Below are 17,913 nucleotides of genomic sequence, written 5' to 3'. Positions count from 1 at the left end.
TTTTGTCAATGTTTCTCTCAAAAAAAAGTTAGAATTTTTTGATATTTTTTCGATTTTACTGTTCATGCAGGAGCATATGAGCTCGAGATCAAAAGATGACTTTCGCTTACAGTAGCTCTAGATTATAGTCAGTAAGCCTTGCTTCCTCACATGAGCATGCCCAATGTAATTATGCTTTCCTTACGAAAGTGATCTTCTGAGCGCGAGCACAGGTGCGCTCGGTATCCTCCCCGCTCGCAGGCCTCGTGATCCACAATCATTCGCGTATAGAGCCTAGCCAGTATTCCCGTATATCTATTAATGAACAGTTTCCCGTGGCCCACGTCTGTCATGCCGGCCTTGTTACGTCGTGAGATACCTGGGCTCTGGCTCAGACGTTCGCAGACGGGGTGGGCCGCTTTCGCGTGGATTCTGGGCCAACGGTGGCTGTCGATCCATAATTGCGTCTCATCTTACCAGTCTTCCCCCGCACGATTCATTCATCCCCTCCCGTTCTCGCTCAATCTCGTCGACAGCTAATCCAGCGCCATCTCTCCTCACTTTTAAATATTGTTCACCTCCGCGTCCACTGGATTCGACGACGAGATGCTGCCAGAGTCCGAGTGTGCATGCCACCTCTCCTCATTTTTAAATATTGAAGCAAACAGAGTCCGAGTGTGCATGCCAGGCCATAAATATGTGGAATTCGGAAAGCAATCATGCATCTCTGAAGCAAGGCCAGAATGCATGTATTGTTTCACAAAAATTCAGTTCACAAAGACACGTTCCTTCTCATGTTAACTCCAGAATGCATGCACAAATTCTACAAAAATTCAGAAGTACAGAAACGATCAGTGTTCACACAACCAGACTACTTTGTTTAAAACTTCAGAAAAACATACATTAGCTTGGTGCTAAAACTCATACATGCACACTAGTTTAGGCGTACAATACTCTTGTTCGGCCAACCCAAATTATTATTTTGGTTGCCATGCATCAGTCCTGCATGTCTCAAGAACACTTGTACTGACAGAACTACATCAGTTCTACATGACAAATTCAGCAACCATGACTCAAGAACACCTGTGAAATTCTACATCTCTCATTTCTTCAGGTTGCAGCCACTGCTCACATGCCAGCCAACCTGAGATCACCTACTTTGTGGCAGTTGTTTCGCCTGTGACCTTCAATTCCACAGTATTTGCACCTAGACGGTTTGCGAACAGGTTCCGGGGCATCACCTCGGTCAGGGCAGGTCGTTCTCTTGTCCCCTTGCCCGCGACATATGGTGCAAAACCGGGGTCGTTTGCTCAACCCCTCGTATGATGCCTTCTCCCTGCTAGTTGATGGCCGCCCCATTTCTTTGCGCTTCTTTGGTGCCAACTGACCGCTCAGTCTGTTCCCACTCTCATTTGCAGAAGTAGCATCATCGTTGACAGTGCCCATGCCTGCCCCACCACTTGCAGCAACCATTGCCACTTGTGGTGCTTGTTGGTTGACTACATCTCCATGCTCAACAATCATGTCCTCCAATTCTAACCCATCTCTAATCTCTGCAAAGGGCTGCATCTCCACCATGCAATTCTTAATGAGGCACATGAATTTCTCATATGCTTTTACACTTGCATCACCCATCCGCACCAACTCCATGGCGTGCATGTACATATTGAAATGCCTGAAGCTGAAAGGATTTTTGTGTGCATTATTCCTATGATATTGAGTCAGATGAGCTGGTAGAATGTCTCGTGCATCCCTCGTCCATCGCTTCGCTATGTGTTTCTATGGTATCTCTGTAATACAGATAAAATCCAGCACCTGCGTAATCCAAATTTGGCCAGTTAGTTCATCATAGACTTCACAGACTATATCTGCATATCTAAACACCAGCTTGATCTTACCTTCAAAACATGGCTGCATAGGAGTCCCATGTGTGCAAATTGCCCGCACTCGCGGTCAAATTCTTCGCCTCCGTCGAGAACGTTTACCTTGTACGACACTCTTCACCACTTCTCCCTCCTCGCTGCCTCTATATGAATAGTAAGGTAAAGTTTCCCCTTCTCAAGCTCTTCAACCTGGTATGCGCCGCACTCATACAGTATGAGCCCAAACTGCTCAAACATAGCTCGTGTGTATATCTTGCCAGCATGCCGCTCAATAGCTAAGTTTGCTTTGTATAGTGGTCTCCCCTGAAATGCAGTACCATCAAATCAGTGATTACGATACTACCAGCCTACTAGTATGAACTATTATTTTTGACTTACTATTCGTGTCCGCTTCTCCTCGTAGTTCTCCTCTGCCTCCCTGTCAAACTGAAGTCTCATGTACTTCTTCACAAACATATGCATTGGACAACCCGGAGGAACATAATTCTTTTGCACTTTCACTTCGCTGAGTACTAGTCATCTTAGCACATAAAACACCTTTAAAATACGGCTTCGCCCACTTGTACCTTATTTCATAAAGTTAGGTCATGTAGTCATGTGTCTTTAAATTATATTTATCAACCAACATCTTCCAAGCATCCTCGAATTCATTGATTTGTAAGCATGTGATTCACTACCTTGTGGAACTCTGCCCTGAATTCGCTCTTCCTGGTGTAAAGTGAACCAAGTGATCCTTGTGAAAGTCATCTTTTGATCCCGAGCTCATATGCTCCCGCATGAACAGTAAAATCGAAAAAATATAATTTTTTTTTTCAAAAAATTCCAATTTTTTTGAGAGAAACATTGACAAAAGTTCTAAGTGCCTGCAAAAATTCATCATGAAATCACATTCCTGTAAGGCGTGGCAAAAAAAACAAATTCAGTGCTTCAAAATGCTTTTGAAAGTAGCCTTTTGAGAGTACTGTTTTTGTTTTTTTGCCATGCCTTCTAGGAATGTGATTTCACGACGAATTTTTGCAGGCACTTAGAACTTTTCTCAATGTTTCTCCCAAAAAATTTTTGGATTTTTTTCAATTTTTTTCGATTTTACTGTTCATGCGGGAGCATATGAGCTCGGGATCAATTCCTCCGCGTCCGATTCCTTGGCCTTTTTCAGGACATGCCACTTGCACCATCAGTGCTCTATCTGCGGCATCACATTTTTTATGGCGACCTCCACCGAACGGTTATGATCTGCACAAAAACAAGATTCGTGTTAGATAAGCTTTCATCTCAAAGCATCATTTCCGTATGTATGCCATCAAGATAATTTGTATAGTACAGGTTCATACCGGTTAGAATTTTCTTAGGGGCACTTCCACCCATCATCCTAACGAACTCTGTGAAAACCCACTCAAAGGTCTCAACTTTTTCGTCACGAACCAAAACCCCGGCTAGGATGATGCTCTGAAAATGGTTATTCACACCGACAAAGAGGCCAAAGGGCATGTTGTACAAGTTTGTTCTGTACGTCGTATCGAAGGTAACAACGTCTTCGAAGAATGTGTACTGCAGTCTGCTGCTCCCATTTTCCCACATAAGAGTGGTTATCCGACCATCTTTGTCTGCCTGGACTCGGTATGTGAAATGTGGATCTTGTGAACCCAATTCTGCAAAAACCTCCATAGTTTTCCTAACATCGTCCTCTGCCTGCTCTCTGCTGATTTTGCCACACAAATTCTTCAGAGCTCTTTTTGTGAAAGGTACCTTCTCCACTGAACCAAAAAAACTCCCGATGATGCTGTGCACTTTTGCCAGGTTCACATTGTTCTGCCGCAACTGCTCCACCGAGTCCCCACTGTACGCATCAATATGCTTGTGCGACGGCCAGTGTATTGTCTGACAATATGTCGGAGACAATGAATAGTTGTGCTGTTCATGATGCTCTGCTATGTACCAATCATTGTCCTTTGGTCGGAGCAGTCTTATTAAGGCAGGGCACTCGCATCGACATGACCTTGTGTTCTCCACCCCAGGTTTACCCTGCAAAAACCAAAGTGGATGCAGGAGAAACAGCTCAGGTTCCATCCCCATGAAGAAATCAGATCGAATTAATAGATGGTACTACATGGAGGTTACATATGCTTACCGCACACCCACACACGATTTCTTGCATGCATTTTGTTCTCTCCACATTCAGCCTGCTCTTCCCGTATCTAATTCCAAAACCCTTCTCCCACGAGTATAGATTGTAAAAATCATAAGCCTATCCAAGTGCATCGAAGCTTGTACCGAGAGCTGGGACAATTACAATGTTCCCGGGTTGATAAGCAAACTCCGTATTGCCTTCTCAAGGGCACTGGTTCGCCCAGGGCAAGGTGCCCTTCCTGGTGCAGCTGCTCCAATTCTAACCCTGCATTTTTAATATAATTAATGTGTGAGTGCACGGTTTTCATACTAATTCAATAAATTCTCGATGACATACATATCGCTGCATTGATAAATACCAGTATTCTCAAAGTCAGCTACTTATGATCACTCGGATGGCACTACCCATGTGTTTCTATTTCAGTTGCAGCAGTAAAGCAGAAGCTCTGAATTCTCTGTTTCTTTATTTGCTTATTTCTGAACAAACTCTCTACATAACTAATCAACGCCTGAAACCTTTGTCTTTTTATTCTCTAATTCCCGTCACAACGGTTACCTATTTTAGCACGGATTAGCACCCTAAACCACAGCTCAGATAATGCAACATACAGACATTTGTAAGGTAGACAACCATTGCAGGAGCAGAACAACCATTTACATATGTCAAAGATGCCAATTCATCTGTCCCAGGAATTAATTCAGTACATTTTATATGTTCTATGTGACTTTTGCTATCTTATATCCATACTTCCATAATCCAGGAATTATTTCAGTACATTTTATATGTTCTAGGTGACTTTTGCTATCTTTTATCCCTACTTTCATAATCCAGTATGCGCATAAGACATCCTTACATACCAATGGTTCTTTTTCATTTGTTTATCAAGCGCTGCTATATCTGATCCAACAATAAATGCAGCACTACATTTCATTTTTTAGGACAACCTCTTCCCACACATATCTGAAACTAAAACCTGCTGCATTCAAGCTCAGCCTATATGCCAATCAGTCCATGCCATCTACAGTACACACAAAATCAGTCCAGGAGCCTGTACTGCAAGCAACATTGACATGTAGATTACCTGCGAGTCCAGCCTGGTGTCTTGGGATCAATCTGTCCAATAGATTGCTCAGATGCTTGCGGTTTAGCATCCCCTTCGCCTACAGCTCCCCCCTCGGCCGCACAGATTTTCCCGTCAACGCTACCAGTCGCCATGGGTGGTAGCCGCTCAGCCTCAGTCGCCATCGCCGGGTAGTGCAGCGGCTCCATTGCAAGCTGGTTGTCGTTCACTTCTTCCATCACCGCGGTGCTGCAGACGGTAGATTATGTGTGTCAGGACACAGATCGACTACCAAGATATAGAAGCAGAACCTACAGATTAAGTATTGGGACGGCGGCTGCGCGCAGAGGGGATTATCTCTCTTACCTCCTAATCGGTTGCAGTAGGAACTCCATTGCAACGAGCGCCGCCTGTTATGTGCTCCACCGCAGATCTGCAAGGGCGTCAATGGCGATCCAACAACCCTTATCCAGAGGTGGGGGACAACTCCGCCGGTCATTTACTAGCGCCCACACCGCTCCCTGCCGGGGAAGTGCATTTCCTGAGCCACGGATCAGACGGGAAACACAATCCCGAGCCACGGCTCTGCTTTCTCGCCGTCACGGCGCAGGCTGCGCGCCTCATCTCCTGCAGGATGAACTACCCAGCTCTATACGGTATTCCCTCGACATGTGAATTAAAAAAGAATGACTGACTGCCTCTGTAATTGAGCGCCACACATCCCGAAGCGTAGTCCTACCGCCCAGATAAAGAGATCACCTGTGCTTAGCTGTATTTCCTCCTCTATGTAAGATGATTGAAGGACCTCCTGCCAACATTTTTTCTTTCATCTCAAGCCCCTGTTTGAAAGGCGGGTTATCCTTTTCCCTGTTCTTGCGGTAATTCAATAGTTTTCTGTGAAACTGCTGCGAAACTTTTTGAGGCCATAAGAGCATCTCTAACAGGCGCCGAATGCGCCGCGCGCCCATCGCCTGGTTTGGCGCGGCGCGCAGCGCTGGCTCCAGCAGCCGCGCTAAAATGCAGCGCGCGCCGCTCCAGCAGCGCGCAAAAAATGCACCGCGCGCGACTCGCCGGGCATTGCATATATGGCATTTTGAACACAAAATGAAGTTGAACATTCAAAATGCAATGAACATGACATATAAAATTTCACACAAACAAGTTGATGAAGAAAAGTTCATGCCCACAAGTTCAAAATCATGCCCACAAGTTCATCCAACCAAGTTCAAAATGCAAATCAAGTTCAATACACAAATGAAAGACACATCATTCCTCGTCCTCGTCTTCGTCCTCATTCTCATCTTCGGAAGACGATTCTTCCGCCTCCGAAGATGAATCTTCCTCCCTCTCCTCATCGCGCACCGCATCACGTGAAGCTCCGATGGTGTTGGCAAGATCTTCAACAGCATCTTCATGGGAATGTGTGCGAGGAGGCACATCGAAAGACATTCCGCCCATGGCCGCCGGAGGTGCACCCATGCCTCCCATGAGAGAAGCAAAACTCATGCCTCCCATGATGGCCATAGCGTCGGGGGGTGCTCCAAAGCCAGCCATGCCTCCCATTGCACCTAAACCGCCCACGATACCTCCGAAGCCACCCATGTCACCCATGGCGCCGAGGCCACCGCCACCCATTCCGCCGAGGCCATCGCCACCCATTGCACGAACCATGGCTCTTTTTTGGATCAAGACTTCTTCACGGGCAAGATTGACATACTCCTTTTGCGCCGCATTGAGGTTAGATGTGTCCAAGAAGAACAAGTGCTTCTCCCATTCCAACAATCTAGTTCGCTCCTCATTGCTCACCTTCCTCTCCTCCAAAGCCACCTTCCTCTCCTCGGCCGCCACCCTCCTCTCCTCGGCCGCGGCATCTTGGTTCCTTGCCATTTTCCTCACCTCGTTGGCTTCTTTTCTTGCCTTCACAATAGCTTCCATAGCATTTTTGAGCTCATCATCTCCTTTCCTCTTCTTCTTTTCGGTTTTGTCTTTCTTGCACCCATCCGGTCGCTTTGGCTTCGAGTATGAAACCGAGTTGGGTGTGGGGCTTCTCTTGCCGTCATCACTTGATGCATCATCCTCCTCCTCATCATCATCCAACTTAATTGTTCGCTTGCGTTTGTTGCTCAAACGCAAATCATCCAAATCTTCACGTTTCTTTCATTTCTCATCATCCTTCAACACGTTATAGCAATGGGGCAAGGTAAAGACCCTTCCTTTCTTGATCTCCCCCTTCTTGGTTGTCCTCTCCTCTTCTTTGAACAAGTTTTGCGCAATGTTGTACTACATGAAAACAAAGCAAGTTAGCACCAACAACAAGTATGATGAACATGTATGAAATGCCACTTACTCTATCGTCCTCATTTGTGCCACTTGGGTTCAACTTGTCAACCGCCTTTTGACAGGCCCCCCACCTTTGAAAATCCGAGTTGATTGTCGACCACCGGGACCGAAGTGATCTCTCAGAGCGGTCAATTCCACTCAAGTTGTGAACATCAAAGTGTTCTTTCATCCGCCCCAATAAGCATCTCTACTTTGATCACCTCCAACGGATGGATCCCTCGACACTTGCAACCAAGTATTGCATAGTAAGATGTCATCGACGTTAGTGTAATTGCCCGCTCTTCCTTTCGGTGCGTCGACAATGCCCTCACCCTCCTCGTCCACCTCGAACTCATGGTCTTCGAAATGCATGTCATTGGTTTGAGACCAATGCGAATTGTTGGAGCCAACACCCATCGTTGACATGTATGCATCATCATTGAGACTACAAAGTTTTTTGAACAATGCAAATAAGCTATCTATATGTGAATGCATTGAAAAAATAACAAAAAAAATGAAAAGTTGGAATTTTTTACCTTGGGGGCATTTCGTCGAACATGTTGTACGCGTCGGCCGCCGGCTCAACGAGTGAGCTCGCCGGCGCTTCGGTAGCCGCCGCGCCCGTCGCACGCCTTGCAAGCTTCTTCCTCCTCGCCTTCGAGGTGCCGGCGCGCGTGGGGCGTAGGAGGCGGAGAAGAGAGAGTGCAGCGCGAGCGCTCGAGGGTGCCGCGCCCAGAAGCGGGCGTCCCAAATACACCACGCGAGATAGCGAATCCGACCGCGCGCCCAACTCCTTATACCGCGTGCACGGTTATTGCGCGCCCGCTGGAGCCACCCGCCGGGTTGCGCGCGCGCTAAACTGACCAAATTTGCGGCGCGGCGCTTGTTTAGCACAGCTGTTGGAGATGCTCTAATAGAGTAGCAACTCACCCGAGTTCTTTCTCCAACCAACCAGGCTTCTGCAGATGCTTTACCTGCCTTGCACTCTGCAGACCATTACACATGCACTTCTCAGTCTACCAACCCTGCCACTCTATCTTACAAAAGTTTGCCAACACTTTTGAGCTCCATGAGACAAGGTATCAGTCACAAACATATGTTACGGTGGCCGATTTCTTGAGAAGGACCAATTGTTTGGTGCCAATCCAGGAGAGGAGCATCTTCTCTTTACACCCTGCTCCTCATATTCTCTCCCAGCTTGCACCTGAAGTTTCGCACATCTTCTCCTGCACTGCACTTCTTGGCTTATAAACCGGAAGCTCCGGCCCACAGGCAGTCGATCGCAGGAATCTCATTCCCCCACCGGCACCAAGCAAGCTCATGAGAGCAGTCTGTCAGAGTGGCAATGGAGGGACCAAGAGCGGTGGCGATGGTGGCGGTGATCCTCCTGGTGGCGTGTTGTTCTGCTCAGCTGGCTGTCGCCGGAGGTGATCAGGGCCAGCCGGCGGCGGGAGGCCCGGAGGCGAGCCTGCTGTGCATCAGCGAGTGCGGGACGTGCCCCACGGTGTGCACGTCGCCGCCGCCAGCTCCTCCCTCGCCGTCATCGTCATCGTCAACACCGTCGCCTCCCTCGCCGTCATCGTCATCGTCAACACCGTCGCCTCCCTCGCCGTCGACGTCGATCCTCCCGCTGTCCACGCCCCCGCCGCCGTATCTGACTCTGCTGCTCCCGCCGCCCCCATCGTCATCGTCGACGGAGCCGCCCCCGTCCACGCCGTCGCCGACTCCACCGAAGAGCAGCGGCGGGTCGTCATCGTCTTCCTCTCCCTCGGCTCCGTCCTCGCACTTCTCGTCGCCGCCGTCCCCGCCGTCGTCCTCGGCGAACCCGTACTACTACTTCTACCTCTCGGGGGGCAGCAGGAGCCGCGGCGCGTCGAGCGTCTACACCGTCGTCATCGTCGCGCTGCTCCTGCCCGCCGTCACCTTTTGGAGGTGAGGTGTTGGGCTCCGTCGCGTCGCCGTGCACATTCCGGTGAACTCTTCGTGTGTTTATAGTACAGTACTGTCACTTCCTTTCCCTTTCCCTCGTCAGATTCAGAAGCTACCAGCACTTCCACTGTCTAGTAGTAATTCCTTTTTTTCTTGTAACTCTGTCTAGTAATTCGTTCCTGGTGTAATGGTACTGCTGATTATTAACTATTACAAGTGCATACAGTACTGTTTATTTTGGTTGTAATTAGTCCCTTTAAAGCATCTACAGCCGGACTTTGGAAATCCGATCCCTCAAACGCCCTCGCGTCGGCGGACACTGACCAACTTTCAATCTCACAATCGAACATCTCAATTAGCATATCTCAAATTTTTACAAACTCATGCAACAACGTAAACGATGTTACATCGTCCCGATACTACAACATACCATCAGACTATCAAAATTTGACATGTTTACCTGTGATGAAGAAAATCATCCATGGCTGCCCCTGTCCTTCCCGGCGCCCTGACTGTCCTTCTCGAGTATATAGGATAGGCCTAAAGGGGATGCAGCATCATACAAACACGATGGCCTGGAAAGAACCGAGTGAATCGTTGCATCCCTCGTATAAGTAACTGCATAGTGCATTCGCAAAAAAAAAAACCCTGCATAATGAATAGGGACATGGGAGATTATAATTAATTAACACATGGCTTAATTAAGTCTTGACCACACTCTCACCCCTAGTCTATGCTATCTTTATAAACATCATCATGTGAAATCAAGGCTCTTCTAAAAAACTTGTGGTGCGATATTTCGTTAAAACTCCTTCAAACCCAATAAAAAAATAAGAAGAAAATGATAGAACATACAATGGCTATTGTCTCTTTTAACTCAATATGAGAAACCCATAGAGTTTAGAGGACAATAGTTATGCCGTATATACTTTCCTATAAACCCCGGTAAGGGAAACTAGAAAATACTCATGTTGATATTACCTAAATAAAAACCTTGACGAGAACATGTAAAGTAAACTCATAAAGGAAAAAGGAGTGTCATAGGATGCTTTAAACAAGAAAAGTTTAGGAAGGTATTCCCCATGATTCTTGCAAACTTCAAAGTCGTCGCATACCAATTCCATGAACATATTTCTTGAAATATAAAGCTGGTAAAGCCTTCCTGAACAAATCAGCCATGTCGCATTATTTGAATTACAAGATGGACCATACAGAGATATTGCTTACTACGTAACTTGTTTGCATCTGGGCAACATAAGCAACATTATTTTGTAAATAATGGTTAATGATTTAAAAGAACCAATGTTGTACGTGGTTTATCATTATGTACTCTCTCACTCCACGAATAAGTGTATGTTTGGCATTTAAATTCTTTACACAAAAGAGTGTACTTCTATCTTTCCAATGCACTTTAAAGTAGAAAAATTGTTTCTCTCTCATCAGTCATCACACGGTAATCAAGACCAATAACATTCAACACATGGTCTCCTCACTTTCTAAATGCACTTAGCTCATTGGGGTGGAGTAACTAAAGAGGAGAGAGATGGTGGCTTGGATCTTCCCAATGCATTTTTTACTCCATTGCATAATCTGTCCTAAAATTTCTATATGTACACTTATTCATGGACGGAGGGAGTAAAGCCACAATAATACAAGTGATGTCTTTTACTTTAGAATGATTGGTGGATGTAGCCTTTAAGATTTGTTTCGAAGACTTTTATGGCATGGCTATCACAACTAGTAGGAACACAAAGCTTGTCTACGACCTGACAGTGGACCTGACAATGGGATCTAATCAATATATCCAATGATATTGGTGTCCAAATTTATCTGAAATTGAAAGATTAGGAGAAGATGTTTGACACCTGGGAGATATCAAAAGATATTCTTGAGTCCCAACCAATTGTGTTTGGTGAATCCAATGGCTCCTAAATATGGAACCTTGGGTCCCAATATCTTATTTCCGGCTTCTCACCGTCTAAATGGATCTTTCTCCATGTCCATATATTGAACAACCACGAGAGTTATAGACGGACAAGACTTGTCCATAATGAATCTTTCTCCAATATATTTTGGATATAGGTAACATGGTGTACCCTAATACATGAGTGATGGTGCTAAAGTTGTAGTCTCAAGCAAAATTTGGCACTACCCTAAATCCTTAATCCCAAATTCTGTCTTTAGATGATCACGTGCTTCATCATCGCGGAAGTAATCCTTGTGTATGAAGAACATGCATGGATAATCATGGAGTAATCCTTGTGTATAAGGAACTCACTACGTCGATGTAGCAGCAACAATTAGCCGTATGGTGACTTATTGATTTTTACACAATGTATGTTGCATTTTGCATTTTGACTCAGAATTGATATTCCATTGGGAACCATATATGTCTGAATCTAGTGATCCATGTGGATAAGTAATTACTTCATCTATCAACTGCATAGATGATTTCGTAATTGGCAATGATATAAAAGGTATCAGAAAGACATTCCACATTTGGAGTCTGGAGAATAGTTTGGGTATTTGCGTGAACCCTTGTGCTACATGACTCGACATGTGTAGGTATTGCTGTTGTTCACACTTTGCCATGGCCATGGTTTTTGAATCCGAATCATTTGAAAAGGTTCTTTGCAATCTTGTTGAGAAATGTATGTTGACAACTGCGGACTTCCAATTATATGTTTCTCTAGACCGGGCGACGTGGCTGGGCGGCGGTGGACATGTCCGGCGGTGCGGGGAAGCGTCCGGCGGCGCGAGGGAAAGGAGGCTAGGGTTCATCTGCGCGAAAATCTCGGGAGAGACACACATATATAGGTAGAGGGAGATAGGAGAGTCCAAACGAGGTGCGGTTTTCGCCCACGCGATCGTGATCGAACGACCGAGAGCATGGCGGAGACTTAGAGGTGTTTTGGGGCTGCTTGAAGGGGGGGTTTTGCTGCAACACACAAACGGACTTTGCGGATGCCCGGTTAACCGTTGGAGTACCAGACGACCTCCAAATGGAACGAAACTTGACCGGTGGTCTACCGGCGGTATACCAAGGCCACTTGACAAGACTCGGTCCATTCCGAGAACGTATGACACCCGCTCACGAAAAGAAACAAGAGGGGTGCGCCGGAGGAGATGGGAGTGCCGGATTGCAAAACGGACAACGGGGAAAATGCTCGGATGCATGAGACGAACACGTATGCAAATGCAATGCACATGATGACATGATATGAAATGCAGATGATGACATGGCAAGGAGCAACACGCAAGCAGATGACAAGGCAAGGACGGCGAATAACTGGCAGACACCTGGCGCATCGGATCCGGGGCGTTACAATACTGAAGGCATACAAGGAGAATTTTGCGACATTGTCTAGTTGAATTTGATTGAAATCGATGTTCAGGATAATGAGTCAATCGTTTCGTGTGGATAAACGCACACCTAAGACCATCCTGTAGATGTGTCTTTTAGAACCATGAAATACCTGAATAGTCCAATCAATTGTTGAGAAGAGCCACTTACGTCGACTTGATGCATTCAAGGAGTCTGAGTGGTTCAATGTAGACTTTCAGGTGTGCATGCCTTATAATTAGTTTCCTTTTATCACGTGTAGTACCCATAAAATCCAAATATTATTGGAATTTAGTATCATTATAGTAGTAACCAATGGAATTTGTGATATTTCCTGTTTCAACTTAATGTCAGGATGACCAAGGCAGGTATGCCATGTTTGTCATGTAGAAGACACCTAGAAAACTATCTTGTAGGCAGCATGTGCTATGGGTTTCCTAGAATGTGTAGTGCAATCCTTATGATATATATAAAATGTGCTTGCCATATATGTTGTTTACCTAAAGGAAGATATTCCTCTTTTGTTTTCATCATAATATTCAATATGAAAACTATTTTGACGGATATCTCTATAGTTTAGTACAGTACAAGTTGAACTGGGACACAATAAATCACCCTTTGTGGCACTCAAGTTACCATAGGGATAGTAAATATGATCTAAGTTGAGCCAATAATTATATCATCACATATAGAGATAATTACTTGCCATGTTAAATGGTAATGAAACAATCTAGGTGTTCATATCGATATACATTGACGGTTGAGATCAAATAGATTCTTAGGGCTAAGCACGTCTGGTGGTAAACATTGCAATGACGTTATTTACATATATGACTCATTTGATTCACTGTTGTTCATGCTTTTATAGGGCTAGTTAGTAGATTCTTAGATGGTGTTAAAAAAAGCTTATTCTCAGTCGGTATTATCATGATAGATCAAATCTGAGAAATAACAGAAACTGATATTTGAAACAGAATCTAACCACAAATTCACTAAGTCATATTACAATCGTATGAGATTTTCTTTCGTAAAACACAATCCATGATGTGAACCTTTAAATTTTCCCAGAGAAAAAGAGTGAACCCTTGAATTTATGTACCGTTCAATGTCTAGTCACGTACTTTGTCTACCAATCCATAGGATCATGTGTGTGTGTGTGTCCCCACAAAAAAATTTTCTTGTGTGTTTTTCAAAATTCTTCCGATCTATTAATAAGATGTAATAGTAGTACACAGATGCATATAAAAAAGATCACAAGTAGGTTCACAGACCACCTAGAATTGACTAACAACACTGGAGTGAGCCGAAGGCACGTCACCATCATCGCTCCTCCCTCGGCGGAGCCAGGCAACTCTTGTTGTAGTTGATAGCCGGGGAGTCGTCCTGCTAAGTCTCTAAAGGGCCAACACACCAGAGCAGCAACCATCATCAACGAAAAAAATGTAGATCTAAAGGACTATACACACCAACAACCACGAGGAAGTGGATCCTCTGACATTGAGGAGGCAAGTTAGGTAGCTAAAGTGGCCCTTATGCGTAAAATAGAGAAGGGAAGTCAGAGAGATAACCCAGTTCACATATTACTGTACACTATGGATTATTGTATACAAATCAGTGTTGGTAAATTGTTGTTTTAGGGCACTGTTCATGAAATGCAGGGAAGTAATGTTAGGCTACTGTAGCTACCCTGACATCCCTTGACAAGTCAGAGGATCTTGTTCCCAACCACGAACGCCAACAAAGTCCGTATGGATTTGCAGGAGACCAACGCCGACTAGATCCAAAGGGATCTGCCAAAGACTAAAGCAGGAAGGACCCAAACAGATCCATTGAATACACATCTCTGTGTGCCCTCTGTCAACCCTAGACGCATCATTGGAGCTGGAATAAAGAGGTGAATGCATTATTCTGACTCTGGGACGTTGTCAACACCTTTTCGTCCCAATCAGGACACTAAGTGCCACTGCCACCACAACCATGGATGAAATGTCGATGACTCAACAACCCTAACTATGGGAAAGAACCCCAAACTAATGCTACCGCCAGATCAATAACACCTCCCTTTCTCCGACATCGTCGAGGCCAATGGAGGAGAGGGGAGGCCGAAGATGGGACGGGAAGAGTGCCTAGGGTTCTTTTTTAGGGGTTACGCCTCCTTTCCTGCTATGTTCCTGTGTGTCTTCTCAATACAACAACTACAAAAATCATTTTGGGTGATAACTTTAAGGTGAATGTTTTTTTCCTCTCGGACCATACACATATGAGATATAGCCGGTCGAATACGAGCGAGGCAGCTCGCTGCTCGACCTCCCGCGCCAACGACGACGCCTTGATACGTCTCCAACGTATCTACTTTTCCTAACGCTTTTTCTCTTGTTTTGGACTCTAATTTGCATAATTTGAATGAAACTAACCCCGGATTGACGCTGTTTTCAGTAGAACTACCATGGTGTTGTTTTTGTGTAGAAATAAAAGTTCTCGGAATGGAACGAAACTTTGCGAGGATATTTTATATCAATAAAGAGATTTCTGGAGCCAAGATCCACCGGAGGGGGCACCTGGGTGGGCACAACCCACCAGGGCGCCCCCTCCTCCAGGCGCTCCCAGGTGGGTTGTCCCCACCTAATGGTCCCGCGGACCCTGAAACTGACGCTATAAAATCCTATTTTTCCAAAAAAATCAGGGAGAAAGAATTATCGCGTTCCACGAGACGGAGCCGCCGCCGTCTCCTGTTCTTCATCGGGAGGCTAGATCTGGAGTCTATTTGGGGCTCCGGGGAGGGGGATCTTCGATCCTCGTCATCACCAACCCTTCTCCATCGCCAATTCCATGATGCTCCCCACCGGGAGTGAGTAATTCCTTCGTAGGCTCGCTGGTCGGTGAGGAGTTGGATGAGATTCATCATGTAGTTGAGTTAGTTTTGTTAGGGCTTGATCCCTAGTATCCACTATGTTTTGAGATTGATGTTGCTATGACTTTGCCATGCTTAATGCTTGTCACTTTGGGCCTGGGTACCACGATTTCAGATCTGAACCGTTTATGTTATCACCATTATATCCATGTTCTAGATCCGATCTTGCAAGTTATAGTCACCTACTACGTGTTATGATCCGGCAACCCCGGAGTGACAATAGTCGGGACCACTCCCGGTGATGACCGTAGTTTGAGGAGTTCATGTATTCACCGTGTGTTAATGCTTTGTTCCGGTTCTCTATTAAAAGGAGAGCTTAATATCCCTTAGTTTCCAATTGGACCCCGCTGCCACAGGAGGGTAGGACAAAAGATGTCATGCAAGTTCTTTCCATAAGCACGTATGACTATTTATGGAATACATGCCTACATTATATTTATGAACTGAAGCTAGTGCCGTATCGCCCTAGGTTATGACTGTCACATGATGAATATCATCCAACAAATTACCGATCCAATGCCTACGAATTTATCCTATATTTTTCTTGCTAAGTTACTACTGCTATCGTTACTGCTGCACTTGCTACAAAACTACTGCTATCACTGTTACCGTTACTATTGCTGCTGTCACTACTATCAAAATATCATACTACTTTGCTACTGATCACTTTGCTGCAGATAATTAATCTCCAGGTATGGTTGAATTGACAACTCAGCTGCTAATACTTGCAAATACTCTTTAGCTCCCCTTGTGTCGAATCTATAAATTTGGGTTGAATACTCTACCCTTGAAAACTGTTGCGATCCCCTATACTTGTGGGTTACCAAGACCTTTTTCTGGCGCCGTTGCGAGGGAGCATAGCTATATTTGTTGAGTCACTTGGGATTATTATCAATTTATCACTATGAAGAATCTGAAGGATGCTAAGACCAAGATATTTCCCTCTAAGACGAGGGGAGGTAAGGAACTGCCATCTAGCTATGCTTTAGATTCACCTTCTATTATAAGTAAACTTGCAACACCAACACATGCTATCCATCCAGATATGTCGCAAGTTATTGACGATGCTACTTCTACTATGAATGATACTTATGATGATGCTAGTACCTTGCTTGATGATAATGATGTGCCACTTGGTGATTTTCTTGATGAACAAATTGCTAGAGTAAGACAACATGATGTTGTTGAAACTGATGATGAGCTTGAAACTGAAAATCTTGAAACACCTACTAGAACTAGCCCTCCTAGATATGAATTGTCTAAGGTACCGGAGGGCTATGTTATGAATGAAGAGACAACTAGAGACATTCTTTCTTGTAAGGATAGAGATGATCTAGAGAAATTATTATGCAAGTATAAAGAAAAATCTCTGAATGCTATAATGCAATATGATCCTAAGTTTGCTACTTCACCTATCTTTATTGATGATAAGGATTATGAATTCTCTGTCGACCCAGAGTTAATTACTTTGGTTGAATCTGATCCTTTCCATGGTTATGAAACTGAAACTATTGTGGCACATCTTACTAAGATGAATGACATAGCCACCCTTTTTGCTCATGATGAGAAAACTCGCTATTACTATATTCTCAAATTATTTCTGTTCTCATTAAAGGTGATGCTAAATCTTGGTACAATATTCTTGCTCCTGGTTGTGTGCGTAGTCCCCAGGATATGATTTATTACTTCTCTGAAAAATATTTCCCTGCTCATAAGAAACAAGCTGCCCTGCAGGAAATATTTAACTTTGTGCAAATTAAAGAAGAGAGTCTCCCACAAGCTTGGGGGAGGCTTTGCCTGATCATCCTCTTAAGAAAAATGAAATACTTGATATCTTCTATAATGGACTAACCGATGCTTCTAGGGATTTCCTAGATAGTTGTGCTGGTTGTGTTTTCAGGGAACAAACTATTGGGCAAGCTGAAGAATTATTGAATAACATATTGAAAAATTATGATGATTGGACTATTCCTGAACCACCGTTTAAACCCACTCCGAAGAAGAGGGGTATCTTATATCTCAGTCCCGAAGATATACAAGAGGCAAATAAATCCATGAAGGGAAAATGTATTAAAGCTGAGGATGTCAAAAATTTACCTCCTATTGAAGAAATACATGAGCTTGATACACCACCACTGCCTTAGGTGGTAGAGGTAAATTCTTTAATGAAATTCAGTGATAATGACAATCCTCACAATATGCACCGTAGCCCTTTATGAGTTTGAAAACTACATTAGAAAACAAGATCACTTCAATGCAAATGTTATGAAACAATTAAAATACAATTCTGATATGGTTGCTCGCTTGAGTGACTTTTTATTTAGAATCTCAAATGATGTTAGAGGTGTAGGGAAGCATGCT

The 17,913-nt window shown here is 44.6% G+C and overlaps 2 protein-coding genes across 4 annotated transcripts; one reads left to right on the top strand and one right to left on the bottom strand.

Annotated features, from left to right (window-relative positions):
• Positions 1-854: 854 nt before the first annotated feature.
• On the bottom strand, positions 855-5,769 carry LOC109763836 (protein FAR1-RELATED SEQUENCE 11). 3 transcript variants are annotated; one of them, XM_073496354.1, is made up of 9 exons: positions 5,417-5,769; positions 5,072-5,299; positions 3,991-4,254; positions 3,194-3,884; positions 2,995-3,095; positions 2,540-2,623; positions 2,241-2,428; positions 1,878-2,165; positions 855-1,794 (listed from the first exon to the last, which is right to left on the bottom strand). In XM_073496354.1, the coding sequence occupies exons 1-3, from the start codon at positions 5,443-5,445 to the stop codon at positions 4,149-4,151; spliced, it is 363 nt and encodes a 120-aa protein (XP_073352455.1). In that variant the 5' UTR covers positions 5,446-5,769; the 3' UTR covers positions 855-1,794; positions 1,878-2,165; positions 2,241-2,428; positions 2,540-2,623; positions 2,995-3,095; positions 3,194-3,884; positions 3,991-4,148. The 3 variants fall into 3 exon arrangements, with proteins under 3 accessions (XP_073352455.1, XP_073352454.1, XP_073352456.1); XM_073496353.1 differs by lacking the exons at positions 855-1,794; positions 1,878-2,165; positions 2,241-2,428; positions 2,540-2,623 and having other exon boundaries at positions 2,844-3,095; XM_073496355.1 differs by lacking the exons at positions 855-1,794; positions 1,878-2,165; positions 2,241-2,428; positions 2,540-2,623; positions 2,995-3,095 and having other exon boundaries at positions 3,614-3,884; positions 3,981-4,254.
• Positions 5,770-8,437: 2,668 nt separating this feature from the next.
• Positions 8,438-9,524, top strand: LOC109763843 (uncharacterized). Its single transcript, XM_020322705.4, has one exon. It carries the CDS (start codon positions 8,715-8,717, stop codon positions 9,303-9,305), a length of 591 nt encoding a protein of 196 aa, XP_020178294.1. The 5' UTR covers positions 8,438-8,714; the 3' UTR covers positions 9,306-9,524.
• The last annotated feature ends 8,389 nt before the right edge of the window (positions 9,525-17,913 follow it).

Source organism: Aegilops tauschii, chromosome 4, assembly GCF_002575655.3.
Source record: "Aegilops tauschii subsp. strangulata cultivar AL8/78 chromosome 4, Aet v6.0, whole genome shotgun sequence".
NCBI classification, from domain to species: domain Eukaryota; kingdom Viridiplantae; phylum Streptophyta; class Magnoliopsida; order Poales; family Poaceae; genus Aegilops; species Aegilops tauschii.
Note: the sequence above shows the minus strand (reverse complement) of the source record. Positions and strands in the feature narration are given on the sequence as shown.